This window comes from Tympanuchus pallidicinctus, unplaced genomic scaffold (genome assembly GCF_026119805.1).
Source record: "Tympanuchus pallidicinctus isolate F22 unplaced genomic scaffold, pur_lepc_1.0 scaffold8, whole genome shotgun sequence".
NCBI lineage: Eukaryota > Metazoa > Chordata > Aves > Galliformes > Phasianidae > Tympanuchus > Tympanuchus pallidicinctus.
In genome coordinates, this window is record NW_026294802.1 from 30,347,884 (window position 1) to 30,368,311 (window position 20,428).

The window sequence follows — 20,428 nt, forward strand, 5'->3', positions numbered from 1 at the left end:
TAATCTTGGTATCAATATCACTGGAAAACCAAGGAACAGCAGTGAAAAGCGCAGGCTGTACAGGTCTCCACCTCTGGAGCTATTCAAAAGCTGTCAGGACACGGTCCTGGGCAACCTATTCTAGGTAGCCCTTGAGGAGGTGGTTGAACTAAATGACCTCCAAAGGTCCCTGTCTACCTCAGCCATTATGTGATTCAGTGCACCACCACCACCAAAAAAAGCTGAAATGGCAGTTCTAGTATGCTTACTGAAGTGTGGGAGCAGAACTTTTCGGGAAACAGAAAGGTTCTTAAGATGACATAGTTATTCACTGGAGCTATAGATTAAAAATAGAGAATGGCAGTGGTGTTAGGATAACAATAACAGTCTCAAGTTTCCTTCCCCATTTTGCAATTTGGAAACACAGCAAAAAGGAAACGGGAAAGAAAATTACCTGATGCATCAAAAATATATGGAACCAGGTAGGTGTTTTAAAAAGCTTTAAAAATAGTCTGTTGAGTAAAACTACATTTTCAAAGCTGAGATTGCATGCTTCATTTAGTTTTTAAGAAAGTAAATACATAAACATCTATTTGTAGGCTAGGTAAGTTCAAATTCTGCTGAATTCTGCAATAAAACAAGTTGAGCATAATCCCACTGGGCCCTTTCTACACCACCAAGAGCAATTTCCCTGCAATGGTGCACTCTACCCTTCCATATCACTCCTGACTCTTCCCTTTTTAAGGGACCTGCCTTTACCCCATCAAATGTATCCAAGAACATTCCTTCCAGCATTTCCAGCACTAGCGTCTATCAACCTCACCTTCATAAGCATGACAGCCTACAACTCTGACATGAGTTGCTCTGCTTTTAGTTGATCTTCAGCTGCTGAGGCAGCTTCACCAATTCAGACCCTTGTGACTGACAGATTGAAACAATATCACCTGCACTGCAGTAAGTTTTCTGAGCCTCAAGCAGAAAGAACCTGACTGGTGTAAATACCATCTTTACCTGTTTCCTCAGCCTTTCCAGATGCTACGTGAAGTTACCACTTAAGAAGGTAAACTCAGTAAAATCCCAGTAAAATTCACACTTAAAATTTCCAGTGTTAAAAAACATAACAGTAATAGTGATGTTGTTCATCCTGTTTATCTTTCATGTGAAACTGAAACTCAAAGGTGATGTGTTGAACACTGCATGCAGGTCTACCTACCTTTCGCCGCCATTCTTTTGGTATGCCTGTCGGCAACCTGGCCACTGCTTTGAGTGCATCATGCCACTAAAAGCAAAAAAAAAACCACCAAAAACAAAAAATAAAAATCCAGGTAAAAATTCACCATTAGCTTAATGCAAAAATGTGGCAACATCCAAAATACTGCAGACACACATTCATTTCATTTTACTGTATGCTTTTCAGAGTTCTACTGTTTAATCAATTTATCGGGAAAATACAGATTAATTACTGAATGATATAAAAACATTGTAACATTATGTCACAAAGATGTAAGAAATCTCTGGGGAAAAAAAAAAAAGAACAAAGAAAACCTATTGCACCTTCCAAATAGTATTTCTATATTCCAAACACTATCTTCATGCAGTAGTAAATAATATGTTGATACGATGACAAATGCATTTTTGAACTAGGGAAGTACTTTAACCAAGGTGAGTCCGGTGCTCCGTAAGCCCAGATAATAATTAATCAAATTACCTGCTGAAAACCATTTTGACCTAAAGATGGCTCAAGAGTAAATTTCAATTTTGTATCAACTCCTAGAAACAAAAAGGAAAAACAGTTATGATCATAATTTTCATTTAGATCAGAAATAAAACTGGTTCAAATAAGATCACAGAACTTCAACTACCTGTGTTGAATAATCATGTTTTAACCTGTTCCTGTGATTTACTGTCTTCACAGGGGATTCAAGGCATATGTTAAAAAGCACACAGAGAAAATGTTTTTTTGAACGACATGTCCTCTTCAAATTAATGTTCTAGTTCATCACAATTCATTATAGTAAAAATGACATCGTTTGTTATTTTTACAACCATACCAGGACATCGCAAACTACCATATGAACCTTTATATCATCCATAGGAGCAGATTATAACAGTTGTTGTACAGAATATTAGCAGATACGACTTGAAGTACAATATTACACGAAATACTAGGATCTCAAATTTGGCCTACACTGCAGCCTGACTACGGCCCCTCCTGTGCCAGGACACGAAGAACAGCGACACCGGTTCTGCTCCGCTCGGCTCCGCCATTCCTGGGTTCTTCCAATGCCGCTGTCCAGAGCCCCGGTGCTGAACACGGCGCCGCACCGAGCCCCATCTACTGAACTTTCTTACGTACAGAATGAAGCCTTCGTTTTCCCTCCATAACTTCAATCGTGCATTTCTCCATACTTAAATATTACATATAGCTCACAGTTTTCCTAGAATATCAATCCTAACATTTTTAACATACATATCTTAATAGTCTTAAAAAAAAAAAAATCACTAATTTGCTAGGTTTTATGTAAATAAAATCCATGCAAATCAACTCACCAATAACACTCAGTGCTTTGAAGGACTAAGCCTGAGTCTGCAAAAACCTAAACTGTAGTGACATCTGCTAGTTCTGGAATATTTAATGTCTTTCAACATTTGCATACTGACATGTGGAAACAGAGATAAGTAAATTAAAATGTGGCAATAAGCAACTTGAAAACCTTAATGTCTATATATAAAGACAAAATACAGAGAGAAAAAGCTTTCTCCCTGAAGGCTACTTTTTTTGTTGTTGTTTGTTTGTTTGTTTTTTGTAAAAAAGGAAATTCACACACACACACAAAAGTGTCACTTAGTACTGCTGAACCTGGGGACTGAGGCTTTGGTTTCTGTGCTTTAGATTTAAAAAACTTGCCTGTCAGATTTAGAAAAATAAAAGATTCAGCATAAAGCAAATGTTTTGAAAAATATTCAAGTATTAACAGATATTCCTGGAAGCAAGTGTTTATTAGTATTCTACCACATAAATCCATGGTGCTCAGCAGGGACTCTTAATACATAAATCTTTTCATAATAATTCAGAACAGTGTAACAATGCTAGTAACCTACTAAGATGAAATCATATCACATTTGCTGGAGATGTGAAAAAGGGATTCTCATTCCCTAGCAATTTTGTGGTATCAGAGAAGCCTAGTACACACAAAAAGACATTGTGATCAAGAACTCCTTTTGTTAAGGTAACAGCTGGCATGTTATCTAACATTACCTGGAATCAAAGAAGCAATAGTCTGCCAAAATAATCATGTATTCATTTCCAACTCAACAGCCACATCTTAATCTCTTCACAGTTTTCTAAGATAAAGATCTCAGTAACAACTTAACTCTTCATCTTAAAATCTTTTAAAAGAAAAATGCAACCAGAAACACAGGCAAGTGTCTTGAATCCGCGAGTCTAGCAAACCATAGCTGACCACTAGGACAGGTGTGAAATTACTAGAAATTAGACTAACGTTGTGGTAAAACTAGACTAGACTATGGGCTAACTCTTCTGCAGCATGACAAGGACCTATTGGTCAGGCCATGTACTATAACTACAGTTTTACTTCATGAAGCCGTGAAGTCTGTGGCCCCTTATTTGTTCCCAGGCAATCCCAGTTGCCAGGCAGAAATATTCTCCAAATCAAACGATATGATGTTTTGGTGACAGAGAAGAAGCAAGAAGCATGGGGAGTGAGCCACAGAACATTCAGGGACGGTTCATCACACCTGTTCATTTTAAAGAATTTGTATTTCCTAAAATCAGAAAATTATAATTTTTGTTCAATTAAAAAAAAAAAAATCAATCAGCAAGTAACAGATAAAGAAGCTGTAATATGAACAGTACAATCTTTTTTCCTAATGATTTCAAAGGCAAAAGAGATTGGAAAAACAACCCAGCCTGGAGCTTCTGAGGGTACATGCAGGAATGCAGCCAGCCAGGTGGCAGCAGCACCTCACTGCCTGTTACATGCTTCTCTGCATGTGCAATTTCTGCACCCTTCAATGAATTTGTCCCTGGACTTCAGAGCTTCCCCAAGGAGATGAACTGTTATCCTTATTTTATCTTCTCTTGGTTCCTCAAACCTTCCTATCTCCATCCTTTCCCTTCTAACAAGTTTTCCATCCTTGCATGTAATTCTCCTCTTGTCGTCAGTCGTGTCACCCATTTCATCTTGCCTACTCTTGCCCTAGAAAAAAACCCAAGATGTCCAGAACTCTTCCTACAGTCTTTTCTCCCACAAACGTCCATTGTATGCTACATCTTACCACTGATCACCTTTACCTCTGCATTCAGTTGCCTTCTTCCCACAAACCTAAATTCCCCAATACCTTCTTCCCTCCTCAGCTCCCCACATCTACCCAACCCTGCCACCCTCTGCACCCATTTTCACTTGTTTTGCCCCTTTTTGCCCGCCTTTTATGTCTGGGCTACATTTTTCACCATTGTGTAACATAAGCACACCTTTTGCAAGAAAGATTCTTGATCCCTTGAAGCTTTATGGGAACTTTTCTTACCAGATCCTCCACATGGACAGCCTGGCTGAAATGTAACCTGCATGCAGCTCCTGGGGACTGTAAGCAGCAGAAGTACAACACAGCCCTTCTTTTTAATCAAACCAGACAGCCTAATAGTGTAATTTGGCATACTACATATTACCTCTGCAAAAGACACCTCATACCTAAAAAAAATTAACCCATGTAGGCAGGAATGTGTTGGGAATATATTTGAATTAACTAACTCCACAAATACAAGCATATACAGAAGTATGATTGTTTGGCATCAATTAAATTACTGAAGGGTAGAAGAATGCCAGAATACGGCCTGTTCTTTGTCCTTGTAACCTGGTCACCAGAAACAACTGCAAAAATTGTATTTGGAGAGTAATTAAAAAAAAACAAAAACAACAACAAAAAAAACCCAACTACATACACATTTTTAAAACGCCCACAAAACACAAGAAAAAACAGAAATCAGGCCTATTAGCTATCCCATATAAAATACACTAAGAAAACCCGTAACAAAAGGCTGAGAAAAAGAAGATTTATACCCAAATCTCAGGCCTCCCACTGCATGACCAAAGTGGAGCATACAACCATGTAATAAGCCATGTAATAAGGAGCTAAAGAAAGCATCCAGCCAAGTACTTGGATGAAGGAACCAAATCCTTGCTCCCCAGCTCCATGAAACAAAAGGATAGAGCCAAAGTCTGAGAATTTTTCAGCAATACTAAAACAGAAAAAACATACAAAGACAATCTGTTCTGATGCAACCTAAAGAGCCATAGCTTCAAACTCACCAAGCACATAATTGTAGATTTTTGCCTGTACTTAAGAGGAGATGTTTAAACTCCTTGAACGGAAAACAAATAAATATTTTACAAGAAAACAAATGAGGAAAAGGGCTCTGAGCAGCTTTCTGTGCAGTGGGATACCAAATCTGGGGACAAAAATGGCAACATAAACTACCACCTTATTGTTCCTTGCTGTTTCAGAAATAGCAAGATTCTTAGTCTTACCCTGCAATTTTTCTCTAAACATATATTTTTACCTGCAAAACCAGAAATAGCAGCCAGAGCTGCCATTAGAGCTCACTGGGATTCATGAAAACACATCCAACAACTGGAGACCGCATAAACTTCTCACTACAAATATAAAGTGTACATAGATACTAAGAAAACCTGAACAAAATTTAACTAAGTTTATTTATTTTTTTTTTAAGGCTCATTAGGCTCCCTGTTTCCATCACTCTAGGGAAGCGTGCATCCCGAATGACGTCACTGTATTTGCCCACATTTGCACACTGAATTAGCCTTAGGACTACAGCATTTGTGGTTGAGCTTTTGATTGCGTCCCCACAAGAGCATAAGTAACAGTGTCACTGTACAGATGTCGTTACCTGGAAGGCAGGGGTCTATGAGGGCTACAGGTAAGAAATCCCTTCAGTAACAGAGATGCCACAAATTTTTAACAGAATGTGTTTAGGATCTTATTAGTAACAGCTCCAGAAACGAATCTCAAACACAGAAGCAGTCAGCACTACACGATTCCAAAAGCAGCCTTGCACACAAGTGCCTGACACACAATGGGAAAATGACCCCTACGTATTGCTGTGCATTGCTATAGGTTTTTCCCAGGCTTACACATTTTCTGTAGGCCTAAGATCAGTCAAGAAATAACAATGCTTTTGCGACATTTAACAGCTTGACATTAGAAACCGAATCTAGATTTCCAGTACTTCACAGAAACTCCATGATCCACCATTCTGAAGACGAGCAACCACAATCTAGCCCTCGGCAAAGATCACCCCTTAGCGTTTCTGCTGAGCGCCCGTCCCCCTGGAGCACGTCCCTACCCCCCGGCCGACCACGGGAGCTCACGGGACGCCGGCGCTGATGTAAGCTGCAGAGCCGCAGCTGCGCGTCCCTCGGATGTGAGCGCAGCCGGCAGCGCGCCGCAGACAAAGGCCGGGAGGCTCGGGGAGCCGGCAGCGGGCGAGCGACGCTGGCCTTCGTCGCATAGGGAAGGAAAGTGGCCGAGGTGGTGCGGGGCAGGAGGAGCAGGCGCGGGGCAAGCCTCAGCCCGCGACAGCCTCGCAGGCCCGGGCCCCGAGGCGCACCGCGAAGGCGGATCCCGAAGGCGCCCGGCCCGACCCCGCCTCGCCGCACCCCGCGCGGACCCGGGCGGCCATTTGCCGCGGTCCGGTGCCGCCGCCTCCCCGCGCCGCGCCTACCCGCGGCCCCCATCGCGTCCGGCTGCGTCCTCCCGGCCCGGCCCGGCTCGACCCTGCCGCCTGCCCGCCCCCGCCAAGCGGCTTACGGGATTACGGCCGCGGCTCCGCTGCAATACCTGGCTCCAAGGTGCAGAGCAAGCGCGGCGCCGTGCGGGAGATGCAGCTCCGCTTCTTGAGGACGTTGCTGAGGATGGTGCCCACGCCGCCTCCCGAGCTCTGCCGCTTGAGGCATCGCCCGCCGCGCCGCAGCGAGCCCGTCAGCCGCTCCTGCCGCATGGTGCCCGCGGCTCAGCGAGCTGCCCTGGGGCTGCGGGCCGGTGGCATGGCGCGGGGGGCCGGCGGCAGAGGCTCTGCGAGCTAGCGGGGGTCTGCAGTGCGGGCAGAGGAGCGGAGGTGCAGGAAGAGAAAGAGGGAGGACGAGCAGAGGAGAGGGGAAAAAAAGAAGGTGGGGTAAAAAAAGAGAGTTGCTCCCGCCCACAATCCTAGCATCAGAGCCTGAAAACCTCCTCCAGCACCACCTGGATGCAGCAGCTCCTCGCAGACATAAAGGGCGGCCCCGCTCCGGCACGGGGAGCAGCGCGGAGGCGCTGACTGACATCCAGCGGAGCGGGGCCGGGCAGGAATGGCGCGGCGCTCCCGACCCCACGGCGCACTGTCCAGCACGCACGCTTTCAGCATCCCCAAGTAAAAACAGCCGTCTGTACGATCCCAAATTACAGCCTCACGTCCCACTAGATACACTTCTAAAAGGAAGCTATTCAACAGCGTGAATAGGTGCATTTTCAAGAGCTTTCACTTGACTCAAAAGCTTCTTAAAATGTTTTGATACTAAATTTCAAGCTCTTCGTTTGATTGACAGGTAAGGGGAAGCGTTCAAAATGCTGACAGCTAAGGCAGTTGGTGCTCCAGCTGAAAGAGAGACGTATCATGGAGTTGGACTTCATGTTCCCTGTGGGTCCCTTCCAGCTGAGGTTATTCTACAGTTATGACTATGTCACATGAGTCAGGCTCAAAGACCAAGCTGCCCAAAGTCTGAGCCCAACTGTCCATCATTGCAGCTCTGGAACAGCAACTTGCTCCTTTTATTAAACATGCCTGCCAGGTGCAATATGGAAACAGGCAACAGATAAGCAGTAAAGCCAACTGCATAAAGGATACCCCAACAAAACAAAACAAAAAAGCTGTTTTTAAAAATCAGTTATAGCTAATCTAGAAGTTAGAGCTATATCTAGAAGCTACTTTTATTTTTGCAGAGTAGCGTGAATTTGTTCATGCCTCTTTAAATATCTGGTTTGGTTCTGCAGAGAAGTCACTACATTCGAGCTGCCAGCTCGCACTCTGAACAGATAATTAAGTCTGTGTGTCGGTGGTTCTTTTTTTAACAAAGGTGACACTTCCCTGCTGATGTAGATGATGCAAATCACTTTATTTCAGTGCCAGCTGGAGATGATTTAGTGGTTAAAGCATAAAATTTGAAACGAATTAATCTCACTAGGTGTACAGATTGTACCAGTGGGACCGCAGCAGAAGTACTTACATACAGAAATAACCACATAATCTGGTATTTTTCTCTTCTTCCTTTGGCACCATATGCAAGTAGTACCACATCCTTCTTTGATCATTCCAACACTGGCTAGCTCAATGCTACCAACCAATGGCCAAAGTCAAAGTTTCAGGACATGATTAAGGGTATCCATACTCAGTCATCTCACCAAATTGATGATAACAATATCTTACCTCCAATTGTTAAACAACTGCAAGTCAGCTCTAAGAAAGACATCAGTGCTTAAATGATGAAGATAACCAGCTGCTTTTGTACAACCAAAGGAAAAGTACAGAGTTCTTGTTGCTGTAGTTTCTCCTACTTGTCATCTTGTTGCTGCGTGAAAACCCAGAAACAAACAGGACAGTAATTCTGTGATTCAGAATGGCCACTTTCTCAAGGACCACCACACCACTAAGGGCACTTGCCCAACATGGCAGCCAATTAATCCAACATTACTCTTAAGAAAAATGCAAAAATGAACTATAAGAGACAAAATGAAAAAGCCAAGACATACTAATGGGTTTGATGACTCATTGGATCATCAGCTCAAATGGATTTCAGAGATAGGGCTAAGCCTCCCATTATGTATATACATACATATTTTAAGGACAGGAGCAGAGCTTCTAGAAAAATAGATGGCATCTTTTTTAACACTGATCAGGAAAAACCTCTGATTTGCCAGTGGCAAGCATTCTCTGTCCCACTCCCTGGAATTGCAGACACCTAATCATGACACTGCATGCACAGCTTGTATAAGTTTGCCATGGTCACCATTAAGTTGTAAATAGTCTTCAACAACATGGAAATTTCAAAGCGCAGAGAGAATAAAGCTCACAGACAAATCACCAGCTCCAAGCTGGGGTAAAAGCAACAGTTTAAAACCAAAGATGTCGCCAGTCACCATTAATCTACATTGCTACACAGAGTCATAAAAGGCTGGCCACATTAACAAGTTCTTAGCTACATTACCAGCAAGCCAGATGGCATTCAGAAATGATTAATAAATAAATAAATTCAAGAGCCTTGGCTGGTTCAGTTACTTCACCTCTACATACTTCATGATTATCAATCTGAGCCTTTACTTTTCCCCTTTACTACTTCTTTTTTATTAGTAGTTCATTTATTCCCTCCCACACAACGCAGTCACTTTCTGAAAAACCTTTCCTCCTCATTTTGTATATCTTTGCAGTCTCATCACCACCTGCTAACCATGCCTTTATAAACCCTGAGGATATCTCATAAGAAATCCTCCATGACAAGTATAACTTGCTCAGTTCCCACAGTCTGCCTTCTGGTGAATTGTCCTATGACCACCATAAGGTTTTGACATTGAAGAACCAACTCTGCTCTATTTACCTTACTCCTCACCATTCACCATCCCACTTTCCTTCTGTCTGCACTAGGATAATGAGTTCAAGATGCAGCTAGAAAGGAAGAATAAACATCAGCAGTGACAGAATGGGGCTGCAGAGCAATCTTGCAATTAAAGAGAAGGATATATCCTTTTGCACAAAGCTTTAGCTACTCAAATCCAGAACTCAGGCACACTTCACTGGTTCTTGTACAACATGCACAAAGAAGACTAAACATAACCAAAAGACTAAAAGTCATAAGCCATTTTCAGCTGGGTCATTGTATTTCACGTGTTTCATATCCCTCCCTTTATTTCATATGAAAGCATAGAGACCTTCCATAATTCTCATTTGCACCACATCTCTGTAAAAGGTTAAACAGTTAAAGTCTGGGGAGAAAGCTTGTTTGCCATGCTTTGGGATACCTGTGTTAGCAAAATATTTAACCAGCAACCTTTATTCTATAGGAAAATTGTATAGAATGTCATGCTTTTTAAAATGTGATGAAAATCCTTTTAGTACCTACACAAGTATTTACACAGATGTGTTTAAAAGCAGGAGGTGGTAGAACTGTACTGCATATATACACGAGAGAAAAGGCAAGTTCTAGGAAAGTTCCAGTTTAAGCCATCAAAACAAGAGGCAGGTAGGTTTAAGAATGCCCTGCCTTGCATACAATGTCAAACAGCAGGTACTAGAATACCTTCCTAACCTCTAAGTGGAATTAAATTTCCCACTAAGTTAAATATTAAGCCTCAAATGTGACTTATGCTAAGACCTTTTCTCTCAACAATTTTATGCATTATTCAGTCATCACAGTTAAAAAAAAGCAGTTCAAAAATTTTTATACTATACTTCATCTCAAAACATTTTAGAAACTATGTTTAGGCAGCATCACTGCACTAGCTGCCCGTACAACAATTACTAGATGGCATGTACATATCAATAATATAATGGAAAATATGTATTACAATAACAGGTAAAAACTATTTTATTAACCTGATGATAGGCCAATTGCCTGCAAAGGCATTATTATTACACAGAATTCTGTAACAGTCCACAAAATATAACCATAAAATGTAATTCCATTACCATTTGGCTTCAAATAGCTGAAATAGTAAATCAAGAAATTTGGAATCCATACCAACACACATTATGATGTGCACTCTAATTCATCATGAACTTCAAAGAGAAAAAAACACTTTCAAATTGTAGTGTCTAGGAGAAAACATGTGGAGTGAAATGAAATGCACCCACTTTTGAAGGATGACAGAATAAGACAGTTTGAGTTCTCCTAGGAAGCAAAACTATTTTAAATACACTTATTCCATTAAACCATCTTCTCCACTGGAGCACATTTCTATCCTATCCAATTCTACAGGAGTTCTATTATTAAACAACCATCCTGCCAAAAACAGTATATTTTTGCTCTATCCTAAAAGCCACTCTCATCTAATATAGGCTCTTGAACCAAGCTGAAGTTAATACTTTAACAATGCCACGACAGCTTCACATTATGATGTAAAACAAGCATAATTCATCTGACAACTTGAGAAGAGGCTTTTGGCTAGCTGAATCTCTGGCACTAAAGGGGCATGGGTGCTACAGCAGTGCTGTGTCCTTGAACACGAGCTCCTGCTAGGCGGCCTAGCACTTTTCTCACCCCAGCCTGCATCTACAGCATCATCTCTTGCACTGGCAGTACTGCTATGCAGGCTCTTTTTTGGATTTCCTACCTCAGACAGCACAGGAAAGCAGATGCTTTGATGTACCAGCTGGCTGCAACTGCTGTGTGGACAACCAAGCACAACAGAGCCTGCAGGACTGCTTTGCGTGGCCACAGTTGCACAAGCATGGGAAAAAGGAGCCTATGGGTAGAGGAGGACAGATTCATTTTACAACCACAGGAAACATGTTGTAAACACAAGAAAAAAAAAAAAGATTTTGGACTAATTGTCAGTTCTGTTACTAAGCCGATCTCTGTTCTCATACAAGTCAAGCAGGGTCATCTGCTCTGGACAAGGGATAATGCTGGAGTCTGAAAAAAACCAGAAGTTTTGCTATTGTCTTTGTGCCTAGAGAAGTTCACCTTGTGTACTTTCCCTATGAGCTCAGGAAAATAATTCAGTGTGTTGACACACCATTGTCAACACAGCATTAATATTTTAAGGTTTCCCATTCATTAGTACTTGGAAGGTAAATGCGACAAAAGAGTCCAGGACCTTGTTTTGTCCTATATTAGATATCATAGAAAGAAAAGAAGAAAAAAAAAAGAGTGAGAGCCAATCCTTGCTACAAAGGTATTCAGTGCAAATATAAACTACTCAACGGACAGAAAATAATATCTATCATTTTCAGGAATGGAAAATCAAGACTTAAACGATTAGTATCAGGAAGTGTGCAGCAGAACTGAGAAACATACCCCAACATGCTCAGTTCTAGCCCAGGGCTACCTCTTCCTTTAGACTGCACACACCCTTCTTGTTTTTCCCTACAAAAACTGACAGCTTAAAGAGTAAATACTCTTTAACAGTGCCTTATTTTGAAGGAAGCCCTTAACACAGCCCACTTGTTCTTGGAGAAATTAAGGCAAAGTAGAGGGAATCTCAGGAATTCTTAGTACAGAGCTCACTGGCAACAGGGCTTTGTTTATAGCTGTCTGAAAGAGAATATTGCCTGCATGCCGTTTAGCTGTATTTACCGAGGACTGAGTTAGAGAACATAATTAAAACAGCACCATTTACTACAGTGTGTATTTGGAAATTAATCCACAAGACTCCTGTGGTAAGAAGCTCACAGAAGTATATACACTATAGGATCCTTAAGCTTACTATAATTGGGACTGGGCCAGAAAATAACTTCAGATCCAAGATTACTAACTATGGTACTTGGTATTTTTTCTTGGTCATTCTCCTGCTTTCCCCAGCCCACACTAATATACTCTTGCCTTCCACACTATATGTGTATACTAGGGCATGAAAGGCAAAGACAAAGAGAAGGTCCCTTCAATACAGCCAGCTCTCCCTACATCACCTACCGACAAATGTGTGTTGTAAATTATCTTTTTGGAGTGAGGGATATTTACACCAGTAAGTTTATTCACAAGTTGAATTATATTTATCACAAACTGCTTCTTGAAATTTTTGGCAGATAAGTATGCCTGGGAGGTATACCAAACTTTTGCATCAATGAAAAGACTTCAAAAATCATCTGTCTTTAATGAAGACACCTGCAAATCAGTTGTGGAAGCAGTTGCTAGCAGAATGGGATGGAGCTGTGATGACCAGTTTCCTATGTAGAGAGGCACCACACTCCTAGGCAGTCAGTCAGTGCAGGTAAGACTTCCTGAAGGCCCCTTGCTTCCCATATTGTTCTCAAAGTAGCACAAACAATGCTTATGCAGTTGGATTACGTGTGTGAGAATGCGGAAGCCCTCAATAGTATCACAGGCTGCTAAACCAAAAGTACGGAGACACTTGTAACCCTCTTGAACCCATCCATAGTATCTCCCTGTTTGTAAAGACATAGTTATTTCTACAAAATTGGTGCAGCAGAAAGACCTGGCAGCCGTGCAGTACCAGGACTCACTAAGGCGAACAACAGAACTGCACATTTATGTCTCCCCAGACCCACACAAAACCGCACTTTCCTGAGTCCTTTAAAATCTGTCCCCAAAACACAATCACACTGAAAGCTAGGAATTACGTTAATATTCAAATGCTATAACAAATCATTAACTCTTCTCACCATGTCACCAGCTCTCACAATCACATTATTAAAAAAGTTCATTTTCTGCAGCATCTGCAGTTTCTAGACAAAACCATTTTTGAGGATGGAAAAATTACATTTGCTGATAACACAGCAACACTTTGCACATAATGACAACAACCCATGCCAATGGGTTAGGTACAAAGAGTGACCAAACTCATTCCAGGCCCACCAATGGGAAATGCCTGTTCCCAGAGTTTAACACGAGAGATCTGAAAGAATTTCTGAAAAGCAGAAACCAAATTATGCTTTGTAAACATCATACGCCACAGACCAAAGGCACCTCAAATATATTCAGAAAGAAAAAAAAAAAAAAAAGATAACCTAATGTTACCAACTTGATGTGATTTGAAAACCTTTACCTTAACATAGTGTGCTGTGGCTGCACTGACAGGACAAGGCAGAGATTTAACTCAGAATTGTCCTCATAGGAAACAAAAAGACTTTTGAATATATGGTTGCTTGATCACAGGACAGTAATAACTTAATTCCCCTTATTAAGCCAGTAATAGAGGGCAACATACTTGCACAACTGAGTAAGCCTGACTCTGTAAATCTGTAAAGCTATTTCTACTCATCACAGCACCCATAAATTCTAATTCTGGTCTGCAGCACTGTATTAGAGTAGGTGCTGTGCAATCACAGAAAGACAGTCTGCCTGCTTTAAAAGAAAGAAATAAAAGAAAACACAGTAGCATAATACAGAGAGACATTAAGATTATATTGGTAAGCATAATGGATAGCAGCAGTAGTCAGAATATAAGAGATGCTATTGCGTTTCTGTAGTAGAAATGAGTAACAAAGGAAAAACCTGAAGGAGGACAACAAGGTGGCATGAGGTCAATAAGAGGGCCAAGGGATTACATTTTAATCAACTTCAGTGTGGATAAACACCTATAAGAAAACCCTGACACATGGGGAAATTTAGAAGGTGCTTGTTTTAAAATGCTAAGTGAAGGATGAAGGCTGAAGGTGTGACAAAACCTTGAACAGTGAACAGGAAATGACAAATAAGTGACAATACTAGGTTGCAAAGAGTTTTGTATGTTAAAGCAAGATGCAAGATGATAACTATATCTTTGAAGACTTTAAGAGAAGCAGAAGCACATAGCACACACAGAAACACCTATGCACCAATACTAAAATACAAATGTGTCAATCTCATACTGAAGTCTTCAGTTAACTCTTTGTATATATCATGTCTTCTAAAAGGGCTTAAGTATACTCATCAAAAAGAGTTTGGGAAGCGTTCAGTGTCCCAAATGCTTCCAACTGGCTCTTAATCAGAGAGAAGCGATAGATAAGTCAGCAACATGGATCTTTTCATACTGTGAAATTACAAGGAAAGGGGAGGGGGAATTGTGAACAACAGCATTCAAGTTTATTTTTTCCTAATTAGGTGCAACTACATGAATTCATTCTGAAGTCAACACTGCCATTTGAGGAACAGAGCGACCAGTACTGTCCTGATGAAGGACGGAAAGAAATCCATTGTGAGGCAAAGAGCAAAAGTCAATTTATTTCACTCATCTCATTTAGGCACTGGTTATAACAGTAAAGCAGATCACACGCAGTTACATTAAGCAGATATTTGCATTTCATGAGCAAGGTTAAAGACATATCATGCAGGCATTGCTATAGAAACAACGCATTTTAACTGCAGTAGTAAACAGCATAAAGTCTCATGTTAGCTGGTGGAATAAAAATCACAGCAATGCCTGTGTGCCCAATAAAATATATATGGAGCACATTTTAACTAGAATGTCACAGCAGATGCCTTTTTTGTCAGAGAAATTATCTGCTTCTACTGAAACATAATACTATTTTCATAAGGGAAACACTAAGAAAAATCACTGAAGAGGCCTACCTAAAAGTATTGCTGATGAATGTAAGAACTAAGAAATGTTCCCTTACCTTTCCAAATGATGGAAAGCAAATGCATGTCTTGGACAGTATACACAGCATACAGTGTACCCCAGAATCCCACTTCAAAGTCACATGATCATTTAAAAAAACTAATCACCAAATAAGCAGAAAATATTAATGTAATACAGTAAAAAGAATACAAAAAACTATTATTTTGACAGTTTTTATTTGTAGTCATGTTTAAATATTTACAGAACAGAGTTCACGGTATATTGCAGGCTCTCAGGTCTCAAACGGGGGCGCTCTTGCCTTATTAGAATTTGATTATTTGCTTAGCATCTAACATAGAAATTGAATATCACAGTGTGAATTGCCAACTTGGTTGATTTCAACTGCTATTTCAGAAAAAGCAAGATTTTAATTTTCCAAACAAAAATAATGAGAGCAAAACCAGTACTTCTCCAAGAAAAGATTTGTTCACAAAAAGAACACTTTCAAAGATCTTTGACTGTAAAGTGACTACCTAAGCTAGAAAAAAGACTAAGCAAAAATGCCTTTGCTTTGGGCTGTGAAGCACTGTGGAGATAGAGCCATGTTTATATATAAAGTTTTTAGATATCATTTCTTATTTGCAGTAATGCTAAGGACCTGCATCAAAGACCAAGCTCGAAATGTGCAAGGTGTTCCGTATATAGTTAGCAAAAAAGACACACTGTCCCCAGCTGCCCCTACTTTCTAGCAAGGATCCTCCCTTTCACAGCATGTGGCCTCCATGGATGGAGTTTCAGTAGAGAGGAATGGAAACAAAACCCTTTCTGGGGTTGCAGAGGAAAATGCTCACTCCAACAGAAGCTAATGGATTTAGTAGGACTGCAAATCTTGATCAGTCAGAACGGATGTCATTCACCAGCACTCAAGACCTTTGATTGCATATACATCAGTTGCTGCTTGCAGATGCCACTAGTCCTCTAAGAAATGTAAATGTTCCCATTACATGTTGTTGTAAATGAAACTACTGCAAGCTTTCAGACCACATAATTCCCTTCTCCATCTACCACGTGGGCCATAACTTCACAGAGCACTTCTGCAACTGCCAATAAAGGAAGTGACTAACACAAAGCAAAAGAACTTCAAACTAACTTTGCGCGTCCCACTCTTATTATAAATTTGTTTTCCAGGAGGTCCTCTCACCATTTGTTTGTTCAGAGACCAGCTCATTAAATTCCTGACTTCACTGGGCTTCTCTAGGTATTACCACAGATCTTTAGAACTAATTCCTCAAATTAATATTCTCTTAAAAAAAATAATAATAATAAAATCAGCTATATATACTGATTACCTACCCACTCTGACTTCCTTCAGTGGATAACTATTTCTCCTTCAGGGTCTAAGGCTCACTGTTGCTGTCAGTGATGACTAGTTGAGGCTAGAAACCAGCAGCAACATATTGAAAATAAATCCTTCAAACTGCTACCTATCAATGATGCCTAATGCAAGCCAAGAACCACAAACTGTACATGCTTTGTATTTTGGCAACATGTACTGTATGGATGACAAGGAAAGCATTACATTGATTGGTACCAAGTTGTTACAATTTTAGAGAGGCATATAAACTTGTAAGTGATTTAATTGCTAATAAAACATAATAGAAGGTTTCAAATTTTAAAAGGTTTCAGATAATACTAATAATTCTTTCTTCTTTTACAAAGGTGTTACAGTAAGATGATGTAACAAGGAGATGTAACAGACTTCACTTCTCTGGCAAATTAAAAGTGTATACAAAGAGCACTCATTCACTGCTCAGCAAGTCAAATTCAGCTTATTACTAACTTCAAGGAGCAAAACATTTTAAATATGAGGAAATCTCCAGAGTAGCATAGAATTATAACCAGGAGTATTGATCTGAAAGGACTAAATTCACAGCCCACTTTTTTAACACCTCATTTTTAAATTCAAGCTTATCTCACAGAACTGCAAAAACATAGCTGCTAGGACTGTCTGATCCTTCAAAAATCAGTCTATTCCTAGCACTAATTATCCCAAGCAGCTGTTATCCTCCATTTGATCTACAATATCCAGGAAATCTCTTCTTCAAAGACTAACTCAACTGAAGAACTTTTTGTGTGTGATATTCAGAGATAAAATTCACTTATACTGCTTAAACGCTATGCACTCTGTTGAACATTTTCAGTGAAGCTCCATTAACCTTCCTGAAAATTCACAATAATTTCCAAAATAAATAAATAAATAGCATTTCATTAGGAGAAAGAAGAACGAAGAACAGCAAGGTTAACAGTACTAAAGTATAATCCCTAGAAGAATTAAAAAGTAGGTACTGCTAAACTAGACAACTGTGAAAGACTATGCACACAATCTAACTGCACAGCTTTTTCTCTCAGGGTATTTCCAGCAAAAGATTCCTTAATTGTATCATTTGTGTACTATAGTTAGGTAACTGACACAGCCACCCATCCTGTGAGCTCACGTATACAAACAAACCCATACATCTTGAATGCTCGAAGTTTCCCATGTCAGGTGTTTTCACTACTTGCAGGTGTAAGAGTAGATCTGTGATCAGATCAGAAGTGTCCAAAGGAGGTATGAATCATGACTGCTGGCTATATCCATCACGTGCTCCCAGCATGCGTCACCCCTTCTCACATGGCCTTTTGCAGCACTGGTTGTACAGCCAGCTTCCTCTCAAATTCCCCTTTAAAGCTGTGAATTCCTAGTATCCCAGATATCCTGGACACAGCAAAGCTCATGCCTACTTTTAGTTCTGCTGTTGCCTGTGTTACACAGAGCTGTGGGCTGAGCCCTTTGCTCGGCCAGGGCACACGCTCCATTCCTTCCAGCCCTGCCTGGCACTCCCCTGCCCCAGGCAGGCTCCCTGGCTTGGAACGATGAGCTCAGCTTCACACTGATCCTGTGCGGAAGTCAGCATCTCAGCTCATTTAACCACAACATACTCACTGTGACTTTAATAAAAACCTTGCTTTTCCAGTTCTTCAGGGAACTGTGAGGCCAATCAAACTTCACTGCAGATGAGGAATCCATCTCAACACACAGAGAGAACAACGTTGCCTGACAGAGTTGTTACTAATGTCACGATCGACTGACTAGGGACTGCACATGATGAACAGGCAGTTCTGACTGTTTGTTGTCAGCAAACAACAGCATCCTTCCTTTGGCTGACTGAACAATCTCCTTAGTTTGAGCTGATCCAGTACCACCTCTCTCAGTTATAGCTGTACTGAAAAAATAAGATGTCACTGATGTGAGAACCACTTTGTTCAGACAAATTCATATATAGCTACTACCAGAGCATTACTTGATAAGGAATCCAAAAAAAAGAAATTCAGCTGCAATAATCTATCAGATTAGTCTACATTTCTAATACTCAGCAAGCATTTTATGTAACAAGTACTATCCAATACAGCAACTTCTCATGGCACAGCTGTTGTGAAAAACAGTTCAGAGCACTCAAAATTCTATGTGCATAACAAAACTAATCCCAGGAGGTCTGCTATCGCTTTGCAACAGGAACAGGGCTACAGCTACACAGAAGAATATGGAAAAGGCAGCAATCAACCCTAGTTGTATGCACATACAAAATAAATACATTCTCAGGTGTAGCACTAAGTCAAGCTTTTCTTTGCTGTCACAGCTGCTAACACAATGACAAAGAATATTAATATCCTGTAAGAAACACTGTATGACAAGAATGTGTCAGTGATCCTGCAATCTATGCGTTTACATACAGAGCAGTCTGCACTTCTGATTGCAAAATGGGCCTAGATTCAGTAGCAAAATTATTGTTTACAGAAAGATGCACTGAATTCACTCATCATATCTATAATAGGCAATGAAGTATTTATTCTGGTAATATATACTGTAGCCACATTCAGCTGTTAACAACCCATTCTGCATCACATAAAAATGTTGTAGAGCTATTTTAATGCAGTTGGGTACAATGGTGAAAGCATCAACCACTGCTTGGATGGTGACTATTTATAGGGTGATAGCAGCAGAGATCAACTATGAGACTGTACTATGTGACACTGTACACACAGATCAATTTGACATCACTTTACTCCCACCCCAGAAGTCTGTCATTTCCCAAGGCAAGTATTCAAAATGAAGAGAAGAAAGCATGCAGATATATGGCTCTAAAGTTTGCAGGCCCCACAGTCTATACAGAAGGGGGATGTCATGGTTGTTTGACCAGGTCTCACTGCACTCCATCGGGTGAAGGCTGATTATCTCCTAAACCATGAGAGCTGGTAACTCCTAAACCATGCCTGGTACAATATACCATCAATCCAAAGTGCCTGAAAGCCTAGAACTTGACCAGATGCCCAAGGTTCATAACAAAAGCAATCCTCCTGGATCCTGCCAAAGCAGCAGTCAAGACAGTTTTCTTAGCTAAACTCTGAAGGAGCCCACAGTAAAAGCCCTTTCTGAGAACTGTGCAGATTTTAGCCAATGACAGAACATATAATCATAATACATCAGCAGGGACATATTTTGAATGCAGGCAAGACATTTCAGTACTGAGAGCTAGGGGCAAAGAGGTATAGTGAGGAATACCAGACACAGAAAAAGTAAGGATCTATATGCTCTCCAAAGAGACAGGAGGAAAACATATGGCTTAAGAATAAGTGTTAACTGTTCAGCTCCTAATCCAACTTGGTAACCTCAGTGCTGAGCAGCCAGAGTGAACTGCAGAGATGGCTGAATGTATATTCCCAGGAAAATCTCCAGTAAAAAGCTGGTTGGAAACATTAATGGAAAACTACCACAAAATGCCAGCTCATGAAGAGCAAAGTCCTTCATGGCAGAGTACTGTATTTGGGAAAATAACAAAACAAAACCAAACCAAAAAACCATCATATTTCTAAATGCTAAAAACATAATTTCATTTTGACTCTTTTTGAAATTAAATGCTGTAATGTCTAAAAAATGGCTCATTACATAACATGAAATGAGAAAAGGCAAGGACTGTCAAAATCTCAACAAAGCATTTCAGCTCAAAATGTAAGCTTTCAGAATTTTGCTTCATAAGCAGTTGACTTTGTGAGTGGGTGTTTCATTTCATGTTGGAACAAGATACTTTTTGTTGCTGCATTCTAAAAGTGGAATTTCACCTAAAGT

The 20,428-nt window shown here is 40.5% G+C and overlaps 1 protein-coding gene across 5 annotated transcripts in view; it reads right to left on the reverse strand.

The window, feature by feature from the left end:
* TBC1D30 (TBC1 domain family member 30) overlaps positions 1–20,428 on the reverse strand; it is a 49,522-nt gene that overhangs the window by 21,415 nt on the left and 7,679 nt on the right. For 3 of the 5 annotated variants that reach the window (XM_052669463.1, XM_052669464.1, XM_052669465.1), the window contains exons 3-4: positions 1,688–1,749; positions 1,193–1,258 (exon numbers count right to left, since the gene is read on the reverse strand). In XM_052669463.1, coding sequence (XP_052525423.1) covers positions 1,193–1,258; positions 1,688–1,749 — 128 coding nt within the window. Of the gene's footprint in view, positions 1–1,192; positions 1,259–1,687; positions 1,750–6,858; positions 7,173–20,428 lie in introns of those variants that run through there. The other 2 variants (XM_052669468.1, XM_052669466.1) reach the window with 1 other exon arrangement.